At 46.8% G+C, this 20,425-nt stretch overlaps 1 protein-coding gene across 4 annotated transcripts in view; it reads right to left on the bottom strand.

Moving 5' to 3' along the window:
• LOC135388165 (SAM and SH3 domain-containing protein 1-like) overlaps positions 1 to 20,425 on the bottom strand; it is a 187,256-nt gene that overhangs the window by 11,478 nt on the left and 155,353 nt on the right. For 3 of the 4 annotated variants that reach the window (XM_064617541.1, XM_064617544.1, XM_064617543.1), the window contains one exon: positions 19,616 to 19,957. The exons of the other annotated variant lie outside the window; for it this stretch is intronic. In XM_064617541.1, coding sequence (XP_064473611.1) covers positions 19,616 to 19,957 — 342 coding nt within the window. The remainder of the gene's footprint in view (positions 1 to 19,615; positions 19,958 to 20,425) is intronic. 4 annotated transcript variants of the gene reach the window in all.

Below are 20,425 nucleotides of genomic sequence, written 5' to 3'. Positions count from 1 at the left end.
CCCGAAACCATTTCTCGCTTCAGTGTATTTTGTATACGTAATCGAATTAAACTTAGGGACTTCACCCTTCATTTTGACTCAGAGGCGAGCAGGACTCTCGATTTTGCCGAAGCTCGCGAGATAAGCAATATGTAGTATCAGTTTTCTCTTAGAAAACGCCACTGCAGCATATGGCTAGTCATCTTATTGTACTTAGTGGTCCAGCTCATTGTCGGGTATGGGAAATACAAGACGAAACAAAGGGGAGGAACAGAAAATGAAACGTGTAGTGCCCGGCGTTGAAAAACAATGTCAGAAAGGAAAATACAACAAACAGAGGAAAATATATGGTAAAGCGGTCGGGGTGTGGTACTATATGGAATAGGCGCCAGTATCCTGGCACAGTTTTCCGAATCTCAAAAGTACTTCCGCGGGGTAAACAGAGAACGTTCATGGATGCAAGTTTGACCGTACCACAGACGTCCACAGTACATCCTACGGATTTTTATAGATATTCACGGACATCCATATGTCCACAGTTAGATGATGCGATATAGTTAGACGCTGCGATAAGTTAACATGGCAAGTCCGAAGCGATGAGATGACATAGAGGCCGACGCAATAAAGTGGACATCCCATCGCATGTCAGACGAGATGAGATGACATGACGAGAACGATGCAACAAGGTAACATCGCAAGTCTGATGAGATCACATGGCAAGGACGATACGATGAGGAACGCGGAGACGATGATGCGAGGAGATAACGTGGCAATGACAACGTGATAACTTGTAACAATGATGCGATAATAAATAGGGGAATGAACTACTGATTGAGGAACATGACTATATGGTTATCAAGTTCACGGTCACCACGAGACGGGGGTTAACTGCTGAGAAATTTCGCTAACGAGCGACGATAACAAAGAAAGCTGTAAGAGCCGAGTCGAGAAACTCATTTGCTGACAGCTAAATCATCCGGACCGCATCATTATTAAACGACTGCGTGTGGTCTTCATCACTTAGTCATTACCTTAGTTTCCTTATCAGCCAGCCACTCCCAGGTGGTAGTCAATCGTTTATCCCTGAAAAGTATAGCGCCTATCGACAAGCAAACCGCTCGCTAATGAAACGGCACAACCAGTCATCTCTTAGTTATTTAAGTTCCTTATTATAGCTGTGAACCGCTCAATCAATTAACCAGTCAGCAAAACGGTTAACCAGCCCTGCACTTCAAGCCACAAGAACAGATGATATCCCGTTCCGACTACATCTTCAAATCATGATCACCAAATCAGCTTACGAAAAACCGTATTTTATAGTTGACTGAAACCCCGTGACGTCAGTAAGTGGCTTCCCGCTTCTGCTTTAACAGGAATGCAAGCTTCACTACGAGATTGCTGATAACAAACTCCGAAAGCGGTTGCCGTTATCTTTTTCTCCCGGCCATATGACGTCAACATAGGGCTAGGAAATAATACGTCCCCTCACATTCGAGACCGGACGTTGTTCATTTTGCTCGTTTATTTGGAAAGCTCCCGTTGGAAGTTCCGTTGAATGAAAGTTTGCAGACGACAGTTCCGACCGGAGTAGCCTGTACAGTCCAAATGAAATAGCCTACGACAGATGTGCCTTCAGGACAATCGTAACGGGTGTGCTGCTTTCCATCCACGTTAAACGAATTATGGCACGATTCTTGTCGGCTGTCCTTCGCAGAGCCCGTCTATCCGCAGACTGCCTGTCCAAGGTCTGTGAAGCAGACCTGCTAAACGTTCCGTACCACTACGGCTATCAAGCCGGAGGAGCGCTTTCACGACAAGGAAAAACTATGAGCTATAAAAACAAGAAGTACATTGTGAGTTTGAAGAACGGGTTTCCACGTAACGTACAGCGAGGATGAGCGGGAGGACGGTCTTTGTATGCGGCCTACGCTGATCAAAGTAATCGTGCATCGTATCGTGTCGTCTGTCACGTATGTCTGCTCAGCTGCCGCACGCGAGTTCAGCAATTTTTCTACCATTTTCTTGCTGATGCCTACACACAATATATTAAATATAATATAAATTTATTTATTTACATACATATTACAAAAAAAAAACATCTATGAGAGTATGCCCGCTTATCACGAATGCGTCAAAAAAGCGACAAAAATGATAGAAGTGCGAGAATAGCGCCACCTGGTGGCAAATGCAAACACCACAAAAGATGGTCGCGACGGAGCTGTTTTTATCCGCGTGCTTATCAGACGTCATAGAGACCAAACAAGACCCAATTGCTACTCGAACGTGATTAAGAGCCCCTTACGTCAGAACCCCACTTTCAGCCCTGGAAACTCGCCGCCTTCAGCCGCACAAATAGCCACGGGTCTTCTCTGTTTCAACCCGTCTGCGGTGATTAGCTGAAGCAGACGACACTATAGTTGGCCGACGGAAGTGTACTGTACATTACATTACATTCTACGCACAAGGCTAGGCGGGAGGACTGCACTGTGGGGGTAGTCATCCGTTAGGAGGGAAATACCGCAAGTATTATGGAAATACAGCTGCCGAAAACGCAGGATGCTGCTCATGCATCCCTTTTCACCCAATTAAAGGAGGAATGTCGTTGTTGACGTTCATCCCGAAGCAGTGGAATGTCATGAACAGTGGCAACGTTTGTATATATGTGATGTGCAGCCAACCAGTGCAGCCTTCAGTTGAAATCGGGGGGCTACGCACGACTGCTTAGTGGCGGCACGCAAGAAACACTATCAATTCAATTCTCTTCCCACCCGTACATGCATGCCAACTCTATCTTTTTCTCTCTGTTTTCCTGCATTCCGTTCAGCTTGCCGGACAGCGGTCCAAAACAAAAGGCAGCTCTGTACTAAAGGGGGCCGTCCTCCAGTGACGTAATACTTTGTGTACCAAAGAAATAGGTTATGGTATCGTTTTCATTGCAGTTATGCTTTCTCCATGTAATGTCGCAAGGCCCTTGGAGCACCACAACAAATAAATAAATATGCTGGACAAATAATGCCCTTATTGGGATTATGTGATACTGAACATGCTTGGTATATAGACTGTTGCTCAGTTGAGGGCGCCATAACGTTGTAGAAATCAATCAACCAATTGATTGACACGGAACATATCAATCAACGTAACACTCTTGCATTCTTCAATGTGGTACTGGTTCGTCCTGGCAACCTTTGCTCAAATGTTCTGGGAGATGCGAATAACCCCTACACTGACGTATAGCCGCGGGGAGGGGTTTCTGGGTGTTCAACACTTCCGCCCTCCCAAATGGTTCCTTTGTTAGTGCATTTAGGAGAGGGAAACGAGGGATAAATCCTCCTCTCCCATGTACAGACCCCCTTAGAACCCCTCCCGAAATATTTTTTCTACTACGTCGACTACGCCGCTGGTACCATCTAGAATAGGACGGCGCAGGTCACTGCCTTCTTTATAAACGTCGTACATATGATAGTCAGTTGCCCAAGGACAGTTGTAAGCTGATAACAGTTGACGTAAGCAGATAACAATTACAACCACAAAGGAATTACCACATTCGTATCCGTATCTGGATCGTGTGGCATTTGCTGTACACCAGTTCCCGGTATCTCGAAGGTTTTGCTCAGCAGCCTGTGTTTTTACAATTTGCTCTCGTAATTGTGCGCGCACCGCAACAGCTCACGGCATGCCCCACCCCGCATACTGTGACTCTGGTGCGGCAACGTGTTTTCCAATGTCACGAGACCAAACTTGACGTCACTGCACAAGCCTCATTTGCGCCGCTGAGTCGGCTACCGCTCACGAAGTGGCCACGAAGGTAGAGGTCAATTAATACGAGCCTATTACAAAACCAGCGATGCCACAACGAGGAATAAATAACCGGGGCAGGAACGAGCAACGGGGAAGTAATGTACACGTAAACAACTTGGCTTCTGGTAAAACCCAATATATCGTCTCACACGTCTCCTGCTGACTTTATCGATTTACCGTCCGCATTTTCCAATATAATTGTGTCACGTATACATTACATTAGCCAGCTTGTCAGGTGTACCTCGCATGGCACCAGCGTGCGGTCGTATCTCCTTACAAGTTTCGCTTCGCGAGTGAAGCCCGTGGGGATGTTTCCACAACAGCCGTCCTTCGGAGCAGGATTGACGTGCCACGCTTTTGACAGCATTGTGGGCGGGCTCTGTTAGGAGCGGGACAAAGAAGTCCCGAATACGCAAAAATTAGCCGCGTAAATGGTCCCTTCTAGATATCATTTTTTCTTTATAGGGTCCACCAATGTCGACAGCCGTGTATAGGTCAGTCCGTAACAGTTCCGTAACAGGGAAGAGAGATGCGACGAATATTAATCGTTTGGCAGAATACCCAAAACTGCAGTCTGCGTAGGGTACGTCTGTATACTTACCCCCAAACAGAACGCGCTAAGACAGGCTGTCTCTTGCGCAGTGGAGGGGGTAAATTTGGAGAAACCACGTGACCAAGCACCTGTCCAATCACAAGGCAGCAATAAGGGGGGTATTCGTAAAGAAGCATGGGTCCAACACAAGAAACCGCGTGCGCGTCACCTTGAAATTTGTATCACCTATTTTACTGGTCCATTTATCGTTACTCAAAATGCGGTTCAGAGGCACTGGTCTCTATGCTTGTTGCGGGATCTCTCGTACCTGTGCTGCAAGACGTATACTGCACATACAGGAGATTGCGGTCTCAGCGGGGCATGGCATACAGTTCCAATTGACCCTTGGTCACCGTGGCATCGCAGGAAACAAGACTGCGGATGCTGCTGGGCACGCCGAGCTGCTCACAACGGTCGCGGCCAGCTGAAGCTCGTTTACCTCACCAAGAGCGACGCGAACAGTATTATTATTCACAGGCTTAGGCAACAAATGTTCACCACCTCCTGGGCGTCTGCACAGTCTGTCTTCGTTGTTACACAGGGTTAACCCTGAGCTCAGACTCCGAGCGCTTCCATCCGCTGCGTCCCTTTATGCATAGGCTTCGACTGAACGTCTCGCTTGCTTCACAAACATTAGAACTACGGGATTCTTGGGTTGATTGTGATCGACAACAGTTGCGCTATCTGTTGTGACCCGCACAGTGTCTGACTCTCTGCCTGACTGTCAATTTTCGGCTTCTTTCACGGAACTCTTCTTATCGCCATTTTCCTTTTCCTTGTTTGTCTACGTAGGTGTACCGGGGTAGCCAGTCCGATTTAGTTGTGGCTCACCTCCGCATTTTTTTCTGCTATCCCCCACCACCACCACCATCATTATAATAATATATTTTACTACAACATATCATTTCTCAGTAAAAATGCTACTGAATGCCACCTTAGCCCTCCCCCATCCCCAACATTTTTTTCTTTCGTTTCTTTTTTTTCTGCGTAATCCCTAGGCTCACATGCTTGCACCTTTACAGTTGAAATCTAGCCTCGGATAACGTACGATGGTATTCCAAAGCTTACATGTGAGAGATGAGTCTCCATACCCACTAGTTATTTATTTATTTATTTATTTATTTGTATTCTGTGCTATAGCGGCGCGACGCATCTGTGACTATGTGCGGCGTACAGACGTGGCCAGATGGAGAGACGGCAGCAGGAAGGAGAGGGTGGTCAGTTTGCGTACAGCCATGCCGCTGATTACAGAAAGAAGACTCTCAAACCGCACAAATCGAGAATGTGACGTAATAAGCTAAGACACGGAAACATTTACTTTATACCCTGGGATGAAATGCTACCGAAAATGAACCCTCTTGTCAACGATCTGTTTCCCATTCCTGCTAAGACAATAGTTTTCGCAAGCATTTCGCTCTCTCTCTACTCTCTCTCGACTTTTCTGCTGAGCCCTTGCATCTCGTATAAGCTAAGGTCACGACCTACCATGATAGTGTATAAAGATCGGAACAACACCCCAAACCGGTGCATTACGTCGTCGGGTGCTAGGCGCTGCCGGATGTCCCTGTGGAGGGAAACGCCATGACAGGATCTCGGTTTCCGCTCCAGTTGGACACATTTCACTGGAAAGTGCCGGCCGTAGCGAGAAATCTGGGGGAATGACACTTCATCAATCTAGCTGACGCAATAAGACAAAAACGTGTGACACTTATCGAAATTCTCTCGAATCGCCAATCGATAAAATGAAATAGAAGTTTTCGCAGATGCAGCAAAGGAAGGCAACGGCGTAGGGTACGTCTGTATGTGTAACCTCAAACATAACACGCTACGACAGGCTGTCTCTGCACAGTGGAGAGGGCAAAGTTTGGAGAAACCACGTAACCAAGTGCCTGTCCAATCATAAGGCAGCAATAAGGGGGTATTCCTAAACGAGCATGGGTCCAACAGAAGAAATCGAGTGCGCGTCACCTTGAAATGTTGCCCCCTTATTTGAGAGAGGGAACAACGATGTTGCTCAACGAGCAATTGGGGCAGTGCCGTCTGGCCATTGATGGGACCTGCATATAAATGAGGCTCCGCCGACTTTTTGAGGTATCTAGCCAATCACAGGTCGAAACGTGTCATTTTCTCGTAAATAATGATGGCGGAGAGAAAGTTGAAGCCGATTTTGCAGCTAGTTACAAGAGGATGTATACTACTCACATAATAAAATTAGAGTAGTTGATGAAAACATTTGGTCACGAAATCTTCGCTTCGACGCTCCAAGCACCATCCTCCAGAAATTTTGGTGCCATGGCGACCGCCATGAAAAGCGGCAACCAATGAAATGCGCCCAAGTTTGACTGACAGGTCGAGCCTCTTTTTTAGGCTCCTCCTAATGGTCAGACTCCCTTTTAATATACGGCACTGATTAGGGAGAAGAGAGAAACTGGGGAGCTGCGCACTTGCATAGCGTATTATGGCGCTGGTGAAATTACACTGCAGCGCCACCAGCTGCCGTCTGTAGGCCTCATAGTTTCGGGGTCGGCACACTACTTGTCGCGACGTAGAGTGATGCGGCTACCTATTGCAGCAAAATAGATGCAGCAGAGGGCGGGGCTTTAACGTGTCGTTCTGAGGGTGAACATGATTACAGAGAACAGTATCTGTTTTTCGTGTTATCACCGCAAACCAACTGTTGCTATGGGCGACGAACGGACGTGGACATATGAAGAGAGGACACAAAGAAGGAGTGAGTGTTAGTATGCGTCCTTCGCAGACATCTACTTGAAAAAGAAAAAAAAAAGTCTACCGGAGGAACGTCAAATAGCAGTGTTGGTGGCAGGATTCGATCCTAACACCTCTCACTCTTCAGCACAACCACAACTCAGAGGATACCATGAACGACCGGATGCTCTACCCTCTCGGTCACGCCCCCTGGTGGTGATTCACTGCTCCTACAGTCATACGTCGAACCTGATTCACCCTCATACAGTCCTCATTAGTGAGTTTTAGTATTCGTACGCTGTCGCCTTCGCGTACGTAAGGGATAGCGTTGGTCGTTCCGCGCACGCGCAGACACGAGCAGAGCATTGCGCAGATCCACCACGCTATCCCTTACGTACGCAAAGGCGACAGCGTACGTTATATTAAAACTCACTATTATCACCACCAAGCAGAAGCAGTAAAGGTATGCTTCTTTGTGCATTTTCCGCCACACAGAGAGATATTGGTCTCCAAGCTGCAGCTCGCGGACATTTCGAATGTAACACTAACATCCGTGAAGCGCTATGCCATCCCATAACAGTTTCGGGAAAAGGCACCGCCATCCAGGGCCGTATCTCTCCCTAATATTGCCTCCACCCAGGTGGGAGCGCGCTGGGCTGCACCAATCAGAACAACGACGTGTTTCCCACTTTAATCGAAGCGCAGCGGTTCAAGCGAGCGTAATGAGTTTTCCAGCGGGCATTTCGTTCCGTGTTATCGATCTTGAGCATGACCTTGACCTTGCTGCTGCAGGGCAACAACCAAACAGGGAAAAAAAAAAGTCATCTCCATCATTTCCAGTCGGTTTGGTGTGAAAGATGAACCAAACGAGGAAGTCGACATTAACCAAATTTTCTCGCAAGATGATGCATCATATCGCATATCGAAGCAGACTGCCCATCCTCCATCGTCCCCCTAGCAACAGCCTCCTTTAAAATGGGAGAGAGAAAGCAGCACCTGTTGACGCGCTGTGCCAGCTGATCATTGATTGGTTCTCCTCTCCGCGTCTGCGGGAGAAACTCCGGGTCGCTAACCTCCCGGTTTTTCCTGCATCCAGTGCGCGCATCCTTGTATCTTGCAACGATCTGAATCCTATTGATGTGACGGTCATCGATCTAAACATCCAATTCCCTTTGAAACACGCGTAGGACACGCCGCATTGCGCCCCATGAAGATTGCATTGCGAATGCAGACGATCCAAATAACGCAGACACGACACAGAACGTGCTATCATCGTCTGGCCTTGTCTTGTCTTGGCTTAGCCGCCAGCTAGTTCTGGTATTCCACACCTCCATGCTCTTTGTCCTGTCTTCTGCAATGTTTCGCTACGAGAACTGCGGCTACCTGTGTCATTTGTGGGAAAACGATACGCATTCAAAGCTTCCGATCGAGTTCTGTTGCGCTGTCGTCGTATATACTGCGCAAACAGCAGCAACACCTTGACGAGCGCGGCTCCCGGCACGAAGAAGCGTGACTGGGAGATTGTTGCACACAGGCCATGCAAGCAGCGCACAGCAACATCCTTTTCTTCCAGGAGAGAGGCTCGGTTTTTCTCGCCAAGGTGACCGCTTCCAAGCAAAGCACAAACAACCGAAATAAACAGAAGTGTATCAAATGAGGAAAGCGGGGCTTATAAATATTCGCAAATCATTAGCTGCGGTCGGATAGTATAAGGCACTCAATGTGTGTTTCAATTAGTGAGCGCGGTCTGTTCGGGAACGTGGGCTATAAATGGGCTTTTCAATTTCTCGATCAAAAAGAGAGACCGAATGACTTAAGTGCTGTCCAAAACGGAATTCGGAACCAGACTTCGTGCAGTAAAAGCTAAGGTAGCATTCTTCCCCCAGCTTTTTTCAGTAATTATAGTGACGCGATATTATCTGCCAAAAGGAAAATGACGGGTTTGCAGCCCCAAGTCGTCCGCTCCGTTGCTAGGGAGTACAAAGCAATTTCGTAGGCGATTTCAGGCCCATGCTTGGAACGGGCGTACGAATCACAAAATTTGACTCCCGTAAAGTTCAATCTTTTCAATACCAACGCGGCACTCTTTGTGCTTTGTGAAACTGCGTCGCAACCGGGCCCTCGACAGATTCGCAAGATAACTAGGCCCGAGGAATGTCGGCTGAGCACACACCGACAGCTCGTGATCGTCAACGTAGAGCGTTCACTCGCCCCACACACAAGCCTTGTAAATACAGGCCGCACGGAAATCTCTACAAACGCGCCTTCGTACAACGCTGCCTTGTTCCTTACCGATGACGGGCTGTACTAAATAAAGAAGGTCGGCGTTCTGCACGTCTTGGACAACGATGTCAGAGCGACACATCACGGCCGAACGAATTTCGACCTCAGCATTTTGTGGGACGCGGCATTCGGAAAACACAGCTACAGACGTTTATACTCGGAGACGACACTGAGGTATCCCTCCGCCATCGGATAATGTAGTCCGCACATTGAAAGTGGGAAAAAAAGATGGCTGACGCTGGGGAAACGGCAAAGCGTTTTATTACCGCGAATATTATACGCGTTTGCTTTAAAAGTACGCAAATGAGCTCCAAGCACGTCGTGTCTGACTGCTTTCGTAAGACGATCAGTGTTCGGGCAACTGTTTGAAGAATGCGGGCGTACTAAAATGTGACTCTGAAGGTCGCAAGGCGTCATGCGTCCACCTAGCCCAATCACAAATGTCTCTAGATTTGTGGGCGGAGATGACCTGTAGTAGTCAACTTGTTCCGCGGTACAAGTTCATCAGGCGCCCGTACGATGGCAACGGGCTATGTTTTGATGCCCAATAACGCTGATCGCGTCTGTATACGCGCAACCAGTGGTGTTGCCAGAAAAATATTTCGGGAGTATTAGTCATACACTTGACCCCGCCCACACAGAAGAATCACTCCGCGCGCGCGAATGTAGTGCGGCGCGGCCAAGTGGGGACTGGGGAAGAGAGAGACGGCACTACATCGCGTAAGGGCGCGTCGTGCAAAGGCTGGTAGCCAATCTCAGGAGCCTTCCACGGATGAGTGGGCGGTCCCAACTGTAGCACTTAAGTTGTCATTGACTATAGTTCTATGGGGACTTTAGAGGGGAGGACTTCCCCCTCGTTTCCCTCTCCCAAATGCTCCACCAAAGGTGTTATTTCGGGGGATAGGGGTTTGAACCCCCTGTACCACACCCGTGACTACGTCACTGAACGCAACCGATCTTGCGAATTATTGAGGGAAGCGTCCTCCATTCTGTGAATCGCTTCTTCGCGAATGTGGCCTTCGTGTGGGAGGAACTTTTTTTCTGTCATTACGAAAGACTGCAAGGTCGCCGGATGCCGTAGAGGGAAGGAAGAAGGTAGGGCAGAAGTTCCCCTTCACAACCGATAAACTTATCTAGAGAGAAAAGACTGTCATGCTCTTGTGTCAAATACAGACGATACGCATTTGTACGCGCGTGTTCTTGCCGAAGTCGCAGAGCAAACTCTCGAGGTGAATGGTGACAGAAACACAGGTTGCAGACCCTCGTGGGACGTCTTCGCTGTTTTTTTTTTTTTTTTCGATAAATTCTTTTATCCTGTAGCAGCCATGTCAAGCACCGAGAGAGTGCAGCAGCAGCACCGTTTATTGAAGCGGAGTTCGTGACTACGTTAACTGATCACTATGAACACGATTAGACGATAAACAAGGAGAGATATAGGCGACGTATTAGCCACGTTTCGAGCGAGCAACAATAGAACTTTGCCCTACAGGAATGTAACAACACATCGGTAGGGTACAAAAACCTACTCAAGAACGTCCATAAATCAGTCTCAACTCCGTCGGCACGGTAGGCATATGTGGAGGTCTCTCAAGGCAGGTAGAACGTGCACTTAATTTTTTTAAACTATACATATTTACAAGTTTTTACTTATCGCTTATGGGTACGAGTTATACTGTACACTATAGTCGGGTTCAACTTAAAAGAGGTAAAAAGAAATCTAGTCCGTCAACTACATACGCCGTTGGAAATATGGAAACGCAATAGCGCGCCAGGAGAAATACTGCAGCGCCACCATGCGCCATCAGTGGGGGAGCGCACTTTCTGCCGCATCGTAGTGTCATGTGGCCAGTCTCTAACAGCCGATACGGAAGCAGAGTGGGCAGGATGGATTACATTATCTGGCGCAAGGACGCAGTGTCGCCTCACTGTGTCCAGCCATCCTATCCGCGGCGCAGTATATCTTGAGGGCTGACGGACTCGATTTCTTTTCCTTCTTATGTTGAACACGACCATAAAGTCCTATAGAGTCGAGAGACAAATCCTTGACACAGTACTTTCTATGAAATAGATATAGAGCTAGGTGTAAGTCCTTTTAGCTTCTGGGATCTTCGCATAGTATTCTATACTGGGGTTGGTCGTACGTACTGTACCGGAAAAATTTTACGAAAGCCGGCTAAAGGTGATCGGTTTTCTTTGCCTGGACTAAGTGTGTGTAGCCAGAAGAAAAAGGGAAGAGTAGCCCTCGTGCGGTCCTGTCCACCGGCGCAAACAGCACCCAATGATTGAATGACAACATCGTTAGATAAGCCGGTCGCGCGAGTAAAAACTTTTTGGCCCAGGCTACAATAAGCTTCTCCATACAGTATTCGTTCGTTGCATGGTGATGTCCAGCACACATATTAATCTAGAGATCATATTGCTCTAGAGTTGGCATCTACGTAGCCTTAGTTTAGTCCGTGTGAAACGTTAGAGGAGCCAGTCTGTGTGGCTGATCTTCCGCTCCGATGCCATTTAGATACGCTTTACGCAAGGAAACGCAACGCTAGTTCGGTTCCTGCTCCTCGTTTTTTAGCACGAGGGCAGTGCTATTTTTTAAGAAAAGATTGAAGAAAGTGAAGAATGCAGTTTTTTAAGAAAAAGTTTTAGGCGTGATGTGGGCAAGCTTGCGCTTATCCCATCCTACAGTTGACGATACGACTCGACTTTCACTTCGATGACGATACCTACTTATATGCAAGGCCTAGCTTGATGCCAGCATACACAGTATTCACGCATTTGGCTGTACAGATCAACCACCGAGTATGGATATAGCGCTACAGTACACCTAAATCTTAGCGGGAATTTTCAGGTAAGTTTACAGGGAGCGAGCAGTACCTTAGGTAGTCTATTTCTGCACGCGGGGGCAAACATCGTTAGATGGTATATACGCTGTTCACTTTTAGGTAGTTCTGAAGATTGTGCAGCCGTACCGTATGTCGCAGCGTTAGCTCTGGAGACTCCAAAGTCACCCAGGGGTGTTCACCAAATTGCAGCCTTCAAGTTACCCGACTTTTCCTGGTTTTCACTGACTAGTTCAAGCGAATTCGCTGACCAAACAAACAAACAAAAAAATGAACTTTGTGCCTGCTGCTACGTTTTGATACAGATCCCTGATAAAACAGATCATATATTGAATATTAATGAGGCTGCCCTACTTTTCTGCCTCTGAGCTCGTCGTACTGGCGAACTGCTATAAAGGCGGCAACGTTGCTGCGGTGTGGCCGCTCAACCACCGATCGGCACTCGCATATCGCCACGGCTCTTGTCTGCCATTTTCTCTGACTTCAGCTGGTTTTTGGCAAATTCTCTGACAATCCCCTCATGTTTTCAGTCGCATCAAAATTCCCCGACAATTCCCCGTTTTCCAAGCTGGTCGACACCCTGGGATCTGATCTTGAACTTTCACATATAGCGAGCGTTATATTTAAAGTCCGCGCGCTCCAAAGCCACTTTGGTGCTATTTGAAACGATTTGAAAAAGATGCGCGCGCCACCAAGCGCGCGGCGCAAAGCAGCATGGGAACTTTGAGGGACATTGCTTCGTCGTCTGCTTTGGTTAACCCCGGCTGACGCTGCTGTTGCGCACACCGGGAATGTTGTTGTTTCACTTCCGCCACTGGCCATCTCGTAATGCTCCACGGTGCTCTGAGTTCCCATTATCCATAGCGTACCCCAGGTGGTGCTTGCTTCTGTGAAAAGGTGGGCAAGCTAACGCTTGTCCCATCCTACAGTTGGCGATAGAAGGTCTATAGCTCGTGGCGAAGCACGAGCGAAGTGATGCGTTTAACGCGCGTTATGGGATAACGATCGGGTTCCTGGTCACCATTTTCATCCCAATGACACTCATAGTTTTAGAAAATCAAAACTGATAACGGCGGGCAACAAAGATTGGAAGTAGACACCAACTTAGCCTAGCCCGCTAAGTACGGTGGCTAAACTGATTGGTTGGTTGGGGTTTTCATGGCGCAAGGCAACATAGGCAGGCCTTGCTCAACGACCCACCTAACACTTTGCTCTCCCCGAAGAACTCATGCACCCTCTACGCATCTCCACCCTTCATCCTCTGTTCATGGTATCCATCCTTCCTTCTTCTCCATCTGTCCTTCCTTCTTATTTGGGTACAGTCGTGACGACACCCACTTCAGTGTGGCCAACACCGGCGAGCCAGTCCTGCCATTACCCCCCACCCCCGCAACATAGGCCAGAGAGGGGCGAAACTACATTGCATTCCTATAACACTAACACAGCACAGCGACGTCTACAGCGCGCAGCGTAAAAGAGAGAGTGAAAATCAGGGCACAGACAGCAGTGTTGCCCTCTAAACTGGGTTGTCTCACACCCGGCGTCGCCCTAACCGATTTTAAAAGATTTTGAAGCGACATGTCATGCGCGTGCTATGTTGCAGGGTATTCATGAGCCCTGAACGTGTAAGCGGCTTGCTTATTGCAACATGATATTAAGTCTCCTTCAGGGGTTGATACTCAGCTCCTTGTATAGTAGCCGCGTCCGAATGAAACGATACGCCAGTACCAGTACCGCGCGTGACGTACAGAAAAAACAAGCAAAAAAGAAACAGATCTGAATATAATACCACTACGGGGCACTACAGGAGGAAATTAAAGGTGTGATTAACTGCTATATTAAAATTGACTATAATTAATCAACTTTCTGATTAATTCAAATATTGGCACGGTACCTTATTGAAAAGTCGTAGCGCACCTTGAATGACGGCCATAAAATGTTGAAAGTCCCCAGGCAGTTTCATCCGTCGCTCGAAATTACCCGCGGAGAGAGGAGCAGCAGCGCGGAAGGAGGTCAAAAGGGGCTGATGCGGCATAGAAGCGCCCCTGGTGTCGCTTAGTATCGCTCAAGCTCGTTGTTTTCAACGGGTGGGGGGAAAAAACTGCCTGCGGGCTGTAAACATTAGGAACAGTAACTGTGCCGCGGGGTCCGCCCACCACCTGCAACTTTTACTTCCCCTAACAACAACTGCTCAATTAATCGTAAAGTTTTTCATGATCTTCCTCTCCAGTTGCCCACCAGGGGATGGCTGTAGTTATTAAAGCAATAGCTCCATAGGAGTGCGGCCACCGAAAGGTCAAGATCGGATGATGACACAAACAGCTACAAACAATGTCCAAAGATCAGCGAACTTTTTGTATTCATCTAGTTTTGTCGAAGTATCTGAATTATCTTAGAAACATCGCTTACACCCGCCAACGATGCAACGATATTTGACACGAAGGCAACGGTGCTTGGCTTCTGAGAAAATTCCTTCAACAAATCGCACAAAGGCGCTCTAGCGAGAAGCATAAATGTTGCGTACGCCGCTCGAAGCGCACATAAAGATAGGGGGGACTAGATAAATAGACTACCTAGGTAAGAGCAGCAATGTGGCTACATAATCCGCTCATATCCCCGCAGTAACTTTTGTTTGCGTATCGCCTTACGAAGGCCGATAACAGGATGCCTGCCTCCTTCACCTGACCGGTCCAAGCTATATGTTTGTCCAGAGACTGTCTCGTCTTTCTCGAGTCGTGGGGACAAAAAGAAAAAAAAAAACGATCAAATACCGTCGCTATGCGAGAAGCTACATTCCTGCTTTTATTTTCGGCGCAACGAGCGATGTCTCCTATAGCTGAGTCGTACGTTCCGCGAGGCAGAATAGAGTCATTTACCTGTACATACAAATTTTAACGTCCAAAAACGACACTGAGCTAGTAAAATGCCACGGTAGCCCTGTTTATCCAGAACAGATCTAATCAAGAAAACTTCACACACGTACAAAAAAAGGGAATAAATATAAAACTTCGGCACGGTGCCAATACTATCAACTAAATATTCGGTATTTCATGCGGACATGCAATATGGGGGTCATTCGGGATGTCCTCTTTCTGTACTGTGCCCGTTAGGCGAATTACCTGAACCAATAATAACCCTCCTTAGCTTGAACTTTCATCGACTGGGTTCCTCGGAAGTTAAAGGCGTGTGCATGTTGAATTCGTGTATATCGAATTTGGTATTTTCATCCGGACATGCAATACCGGGATCATTCTTGATGTCCCCTTTCTGTCCTGCGCCCGTTATGCCAATTACCTGAACCAGTGGTAATTCCACTTTGCCTGAACGCTCATCGACTGGGTTACTCGGAAGTTAAAGGCGTGTGCATATTGTATTAGTGTATATCGAATAAAACAAAGAAAATGTGCCCTTTATACGCTCAGAATACGCAAGGGATACGGTCCGTGTAAGCTCAATATAATACTGGTTCATTAGGAAATTCGTTATAAGTTGGACAGCGGAATCGAGGATTCCAGATGATAGAGACATGAGAAACGAAAAACGAAACCAGTTCCCCTAACAGCGCTTAAGAGGGGATCATACCTGTTTCGGTGCCATGTATTTTCTACGGGAGAAACGATCCAATTTTTCTCGGCAAATAGTTGACCGATTTCTACAGGACCGATTTTTTTGGTAGCTTTTGACAATATAAATAAAAACTATTTTGCAAAATCTATTTATTGTTTTTCTAAAGTCGTTACGCAAAGTGAGAAAATCAAGTCACAACCTTATTTCGAATTTTGCGTAACGTCTTAAAAAAAAAACGGAAATAGATCCATTTAGGTAAATAGTATTTATTTACATTGTCAAAAGCTATTGAATAAGGCCGGTGCCGTTGAAGTCGGTCCATTATTTGCAGAGAAAAATTTTATCGTTTGTCACATGGCATCGAAACAGGTATGATCCCCTCCATGACAATTCCTGCACCTGAAAACATCCATAAAGACACTCCAGCAAAGCAATATGAAGGTCGTACGTATGCCATCCTAGTTGCTTCGTACCCTCCTGCTTCGTATACGCATTGACTAGTTTCTGAATACAGTCAAACTCCTTTACAACGAAACTCAGGGGACAGCAAAAAAAATTCGCAGTAAAGGTATTTTCGTTAAAAAAGGATGCCCATTATTGGACCTATAGGGCTCCAGCGGGACCGCAAAAAAATTTGCTGTAGTGGTATTTTCGTTAAAAAGGTGTTCGCTATAAAGGAGTTTGACTGTAATACAACACATAAAGTACGAGAAGCCAATGTGGACTTCCAGGAAAGCTATTACTCGGCTCCTTTGGGAGCACGTATACTGCTAGGGTTACACTGAACACGGCCTTCACAGCTTAAGAGTAAGGGAACATCGTATTACATTGCAGTACGCTTGTGCAAAAATTCCAATTGTTCGAATACCGAAGCGAATATATTCCATTCGATTTCCGTATCGGACACGGAATTCTATATCCGAATTTCGAATCGATGTCTCTTCCAAACCGAAAATATTCAATAACAGTACCCGAGCTTCACACGTAGGGGCCGAAAACTGCGCAAGAGATGGCATATAACGGAGTAAGCGCAACTCAGACACTTACAAAATACTGCGCAAAAGTATCTAAAATAAGGTACTAAATACTCCGCGTAAAAAGTATTTAAAGTAATGTACAAAATATTCAAAACTGAAAGTAATTTGAGTACAATACTAAACAAAACATTCTAATGAAGTATTTAAGATGCTCTTTAAAGTACTTTAGTATTAGCAGAAAGTGAAACGCGTACTCTGAACGTGGTCCTACAAACGAAAAGAAGGTCTCGGTATCAAGTAATATTTGTTGAACTTTGGTGAACCCTAGTAAACTTCTGACCAAAAACTTAGTAATCCCACCTGTATAGGTCAGGTCGGGTCTTCCGACCTCTGGCGCGTGTTATTGCTTTGGTGTCGCGGATACGGCTTGGCGAGGAAGGAAAGTATTTTGAGAACCGAGTACCAAAATACCGGAAAAAGTATTTTAAATACCTTAAAAATACTTGTCGCAAAAAGTATTGGAGAGTACGAAAATACCGAAAAAAGTATCTGACATACCGTATTTTGAGTACGTACTCAAGATGCGTAAAAGTCTGGCGCTACTTCATATTCTGATTCGTACGAATATATGGCGTACACATGCTGTACACGTGTTTGTATCCGCGCATATGCCGCACGTGTACAGTTCCGGTTATACAACTATTTTCTTCGTATCTGCCCTGGCTATGTGTTTACTCGCTTCGGCTTTAAAGTAATTACTCGCACGTGCCCACATTGCAGGCATAAGAATGCACGCCTCTTTCGTAAGTTACGGTTTCAGTTTCGATGTGGAAACTGCAGTTCCCGTCTGCCTCTTGTGTGGAACCTTGGAGATACTACCAACAACCAGCGAAATGCTGTACCTGCTCTGTCGTGCCGCTAAGTCTGGAACCTGCTGCGCTCGTCGTATAGCCCGGGAGGTCTTTAATTGTTGCGTGGATCGTCTGATCACAGATGGCTCAACTTCCAACAAAACACCTTCTGCGCGCACAAAAGGTCGATTGTCAAGGCTATCCAGACCGGCTGCTTGAATACGTTGTCGAACAGATGTGTAAAGTGCGCGATACTGCAAGGATGTGGCGCACTGTTGTTTGCTGCGTTATGTCTCACGCCGAAGCAGTTCGGCTTCTGTCACTTTCACTACTTCTACCTTGCACAAAATGGCAGTTTTCCATCGTGTTCAACAGTTTCCTTTCTTGGTTCGGTATGGCCAATACGGTAAATAGATAGCAGCAAGATTAGTACATATGTACTTGTATTAGCTCCGCTTAAATCCTTACACGGCAATTTTTAACGCCATTCGACTGTAAGTGCGTTTACCTATAGCGCACATCTTTGTGGAGTTAAGTTTTGTACGGTACTCAAATTATACACTCCTTGACTGTGTATTATTGAAAAATCACCATTCCAAAGAGCATATTCTATGGAAAACACCATTAGGAGGATGTGTTCCATTGAAAACGCTGTTTCAATTGGTTGTTTTGCGAACACCCTTTCAACCCTGTTATTACACTTTCCAGTTGAGCCTTCCGCAATAAAAGAGGGTGGTTCATTTACGAACACGCCCTTCTTACACGCTGAAAGCTGTAAATACAATTATTGCGTAAAATTTTATTTTGATGATGACGATGATGATGACGATGATGATGATGACTCGGGTACCTACTGTGTACTTGACACCTATATGAAAATTTCGGTTCCCGACTTCCACGTCGTCCGCATCTGTAGCCAAAGTCGTATCCTTTACCTAAGCTGCATGAAATGGCACGTTTGAAGCCAGAGATACCTGGTCATTGAATTACGACAACTACGGATTGAGTTGTAACACACCCCGCATTTTTTTACAGCCGTGAAAGGTCTCGATATGCACGACAGCACTCCGTTCTCTGTCCATTCTATGCTGGTTATATAGAGCTACGGCAAACTAATTAACTTTTCCCTTCACTGTATATTTATTTTACTTCTATTACAAACCCCGTAATCTCGTATAACCCCGCACTATGTGGCTTGCCCGTTTCCACATGCGCTAGTGAGAGGAATATCCGCCTCGCAAACAGTGAACATTGAGTAACGCACATCTCTTTTGTTAGGCCCCAACGTGAGAGTGTCCTGCTGTATTTGCATACAAGTGCCAAGGCCGCCAGAGTGACGTTCCAAGCCCCGCGCGCTGTACTGAAAGCACCCGCGAGTGAGTGACACGGCTACTGCAAACGGGATGAGAGGAAGGTAGAGAGATACAGCAATAACGGCAAACGTTCCTCATCGACGATTTTGTCGTCTACAACGTAAGAATTTACGGAGGAAAATAGTGGACACGAACTCGCGACGTGGGCAGGTGCAAAAATATTTGGGTTGAAGACTAAATCTGCACCTCGACACATTTGATGTACCAAAAATTTGTTTGAAAGCCGACAGGGCCAAGGTTGCCATGCAGAGAATTTATTCTCTCACGATTAGGTTAGGTTTAGTTCGTGTTTGTCACTTGTGGTTCTTGATGTATTTATCAATACTTCCTCTCGTTTTACAGGAACAGATACGACTATGCGAAACACCGCGAAAACTACAAAACGAGTCCTGGCCAAACATCGTTTCAAACAGGTGTCAAACATCTGTGATGATCGTATCGATGGCTGCTTTGAACAATTCGAGCATCAGCGGTGACAGAGAAAACTAATGAAAAATCTTATCAGTCAGTTTCACAAAGGTTTTCGAAAAAATAAAATAAAAATCGTCCACGGCAGAAACGCAAGCGAAACGGCAGCTCTGCAAGCCTATGCACAGCACAACACCGGAGAAACATTTCGAAATCGAAAGTTCCTATGAGGTGCACTCACCGTGATGTTGCGGAGCCGGCCGAGCATTCCTCCGCTGCCTCCGCTAGCTCTGCTTGCACTGGTACCGCGACTCGGCGCTTGCCGCGTCGCTGATGATCCCTCGCGAGCGCCTTCCGAACCGGCGGCGGCAGCGGCGCGCTTCAGTTCGCTCTCGTGCGCAACGTCCGGCACAGTACGCAACGCAACTTCCTCTTCGGGCACCGTATCACAGCAACCAGTTTCGGTTTCGATTTCCTCGTCTGCTCCCCCGAGTACGGTGATGCCCTCTGCCGGAGGAGACGGCGAACTTTCGGCTGCAGCGCGGACGCTGCACATTATGTTGCCGCAGTTGCCGTCACACACCTGCAGTGAGTAATACGTTGGCCTTTGAGTGTTGGTAAAAAAAAATAAAGTTATGCTTTGGCCTGAATTTTTAAATGCTTCTTTCCTTCCCAATCCCCATCTCCCTTCGAAAGAGAACCTTCCGTTCACTGTGTATTGACACGGGGTCAGCCACAAGGTATTCCGTAGCAGACGACAGAGTCGGTGTTGTCGTCTGCTATGTGCGCAGCACTTCACTCCCAAATTTCGGCACTGTGCGAATGCCCGACACAAGACGCGGCGAAACTTCCGCGTCGTCGGCAATGTTTTTCTTTTTCTTCCCCTACAATATTCCGTGGGGATGTCACTCGTGTAATAAACTGCGAATTTGACAGAGTACTTCCCTTTCAGTCTTCGTTTCGCAAGCACGACAGGGCTGCCTTTGGATAGGTTGCCGATGGGACACATTTCGTTACGATTTTCGGTTTCTTCTTGTTCTGCAATATGACA

The sequence above is a fragment of the Ornithodoros turicata genome, chromosome 3 (assembly GCF_037126465.1).
Source record: "Ornithodoros turicata isolate Travis chromosome 3, ASM3712646v1, whole genome shotgun sequence".
NCBI classification, from domain to species: Eukaryota; Metazoa; Arthropoda; class Arachnida; order Ixodida; family Argasidae; genus Ornithodoros; species Ornithodoros turicata.
This window is presented reverse-complemented; position numbering and strand designations above follow the sequence as displayed.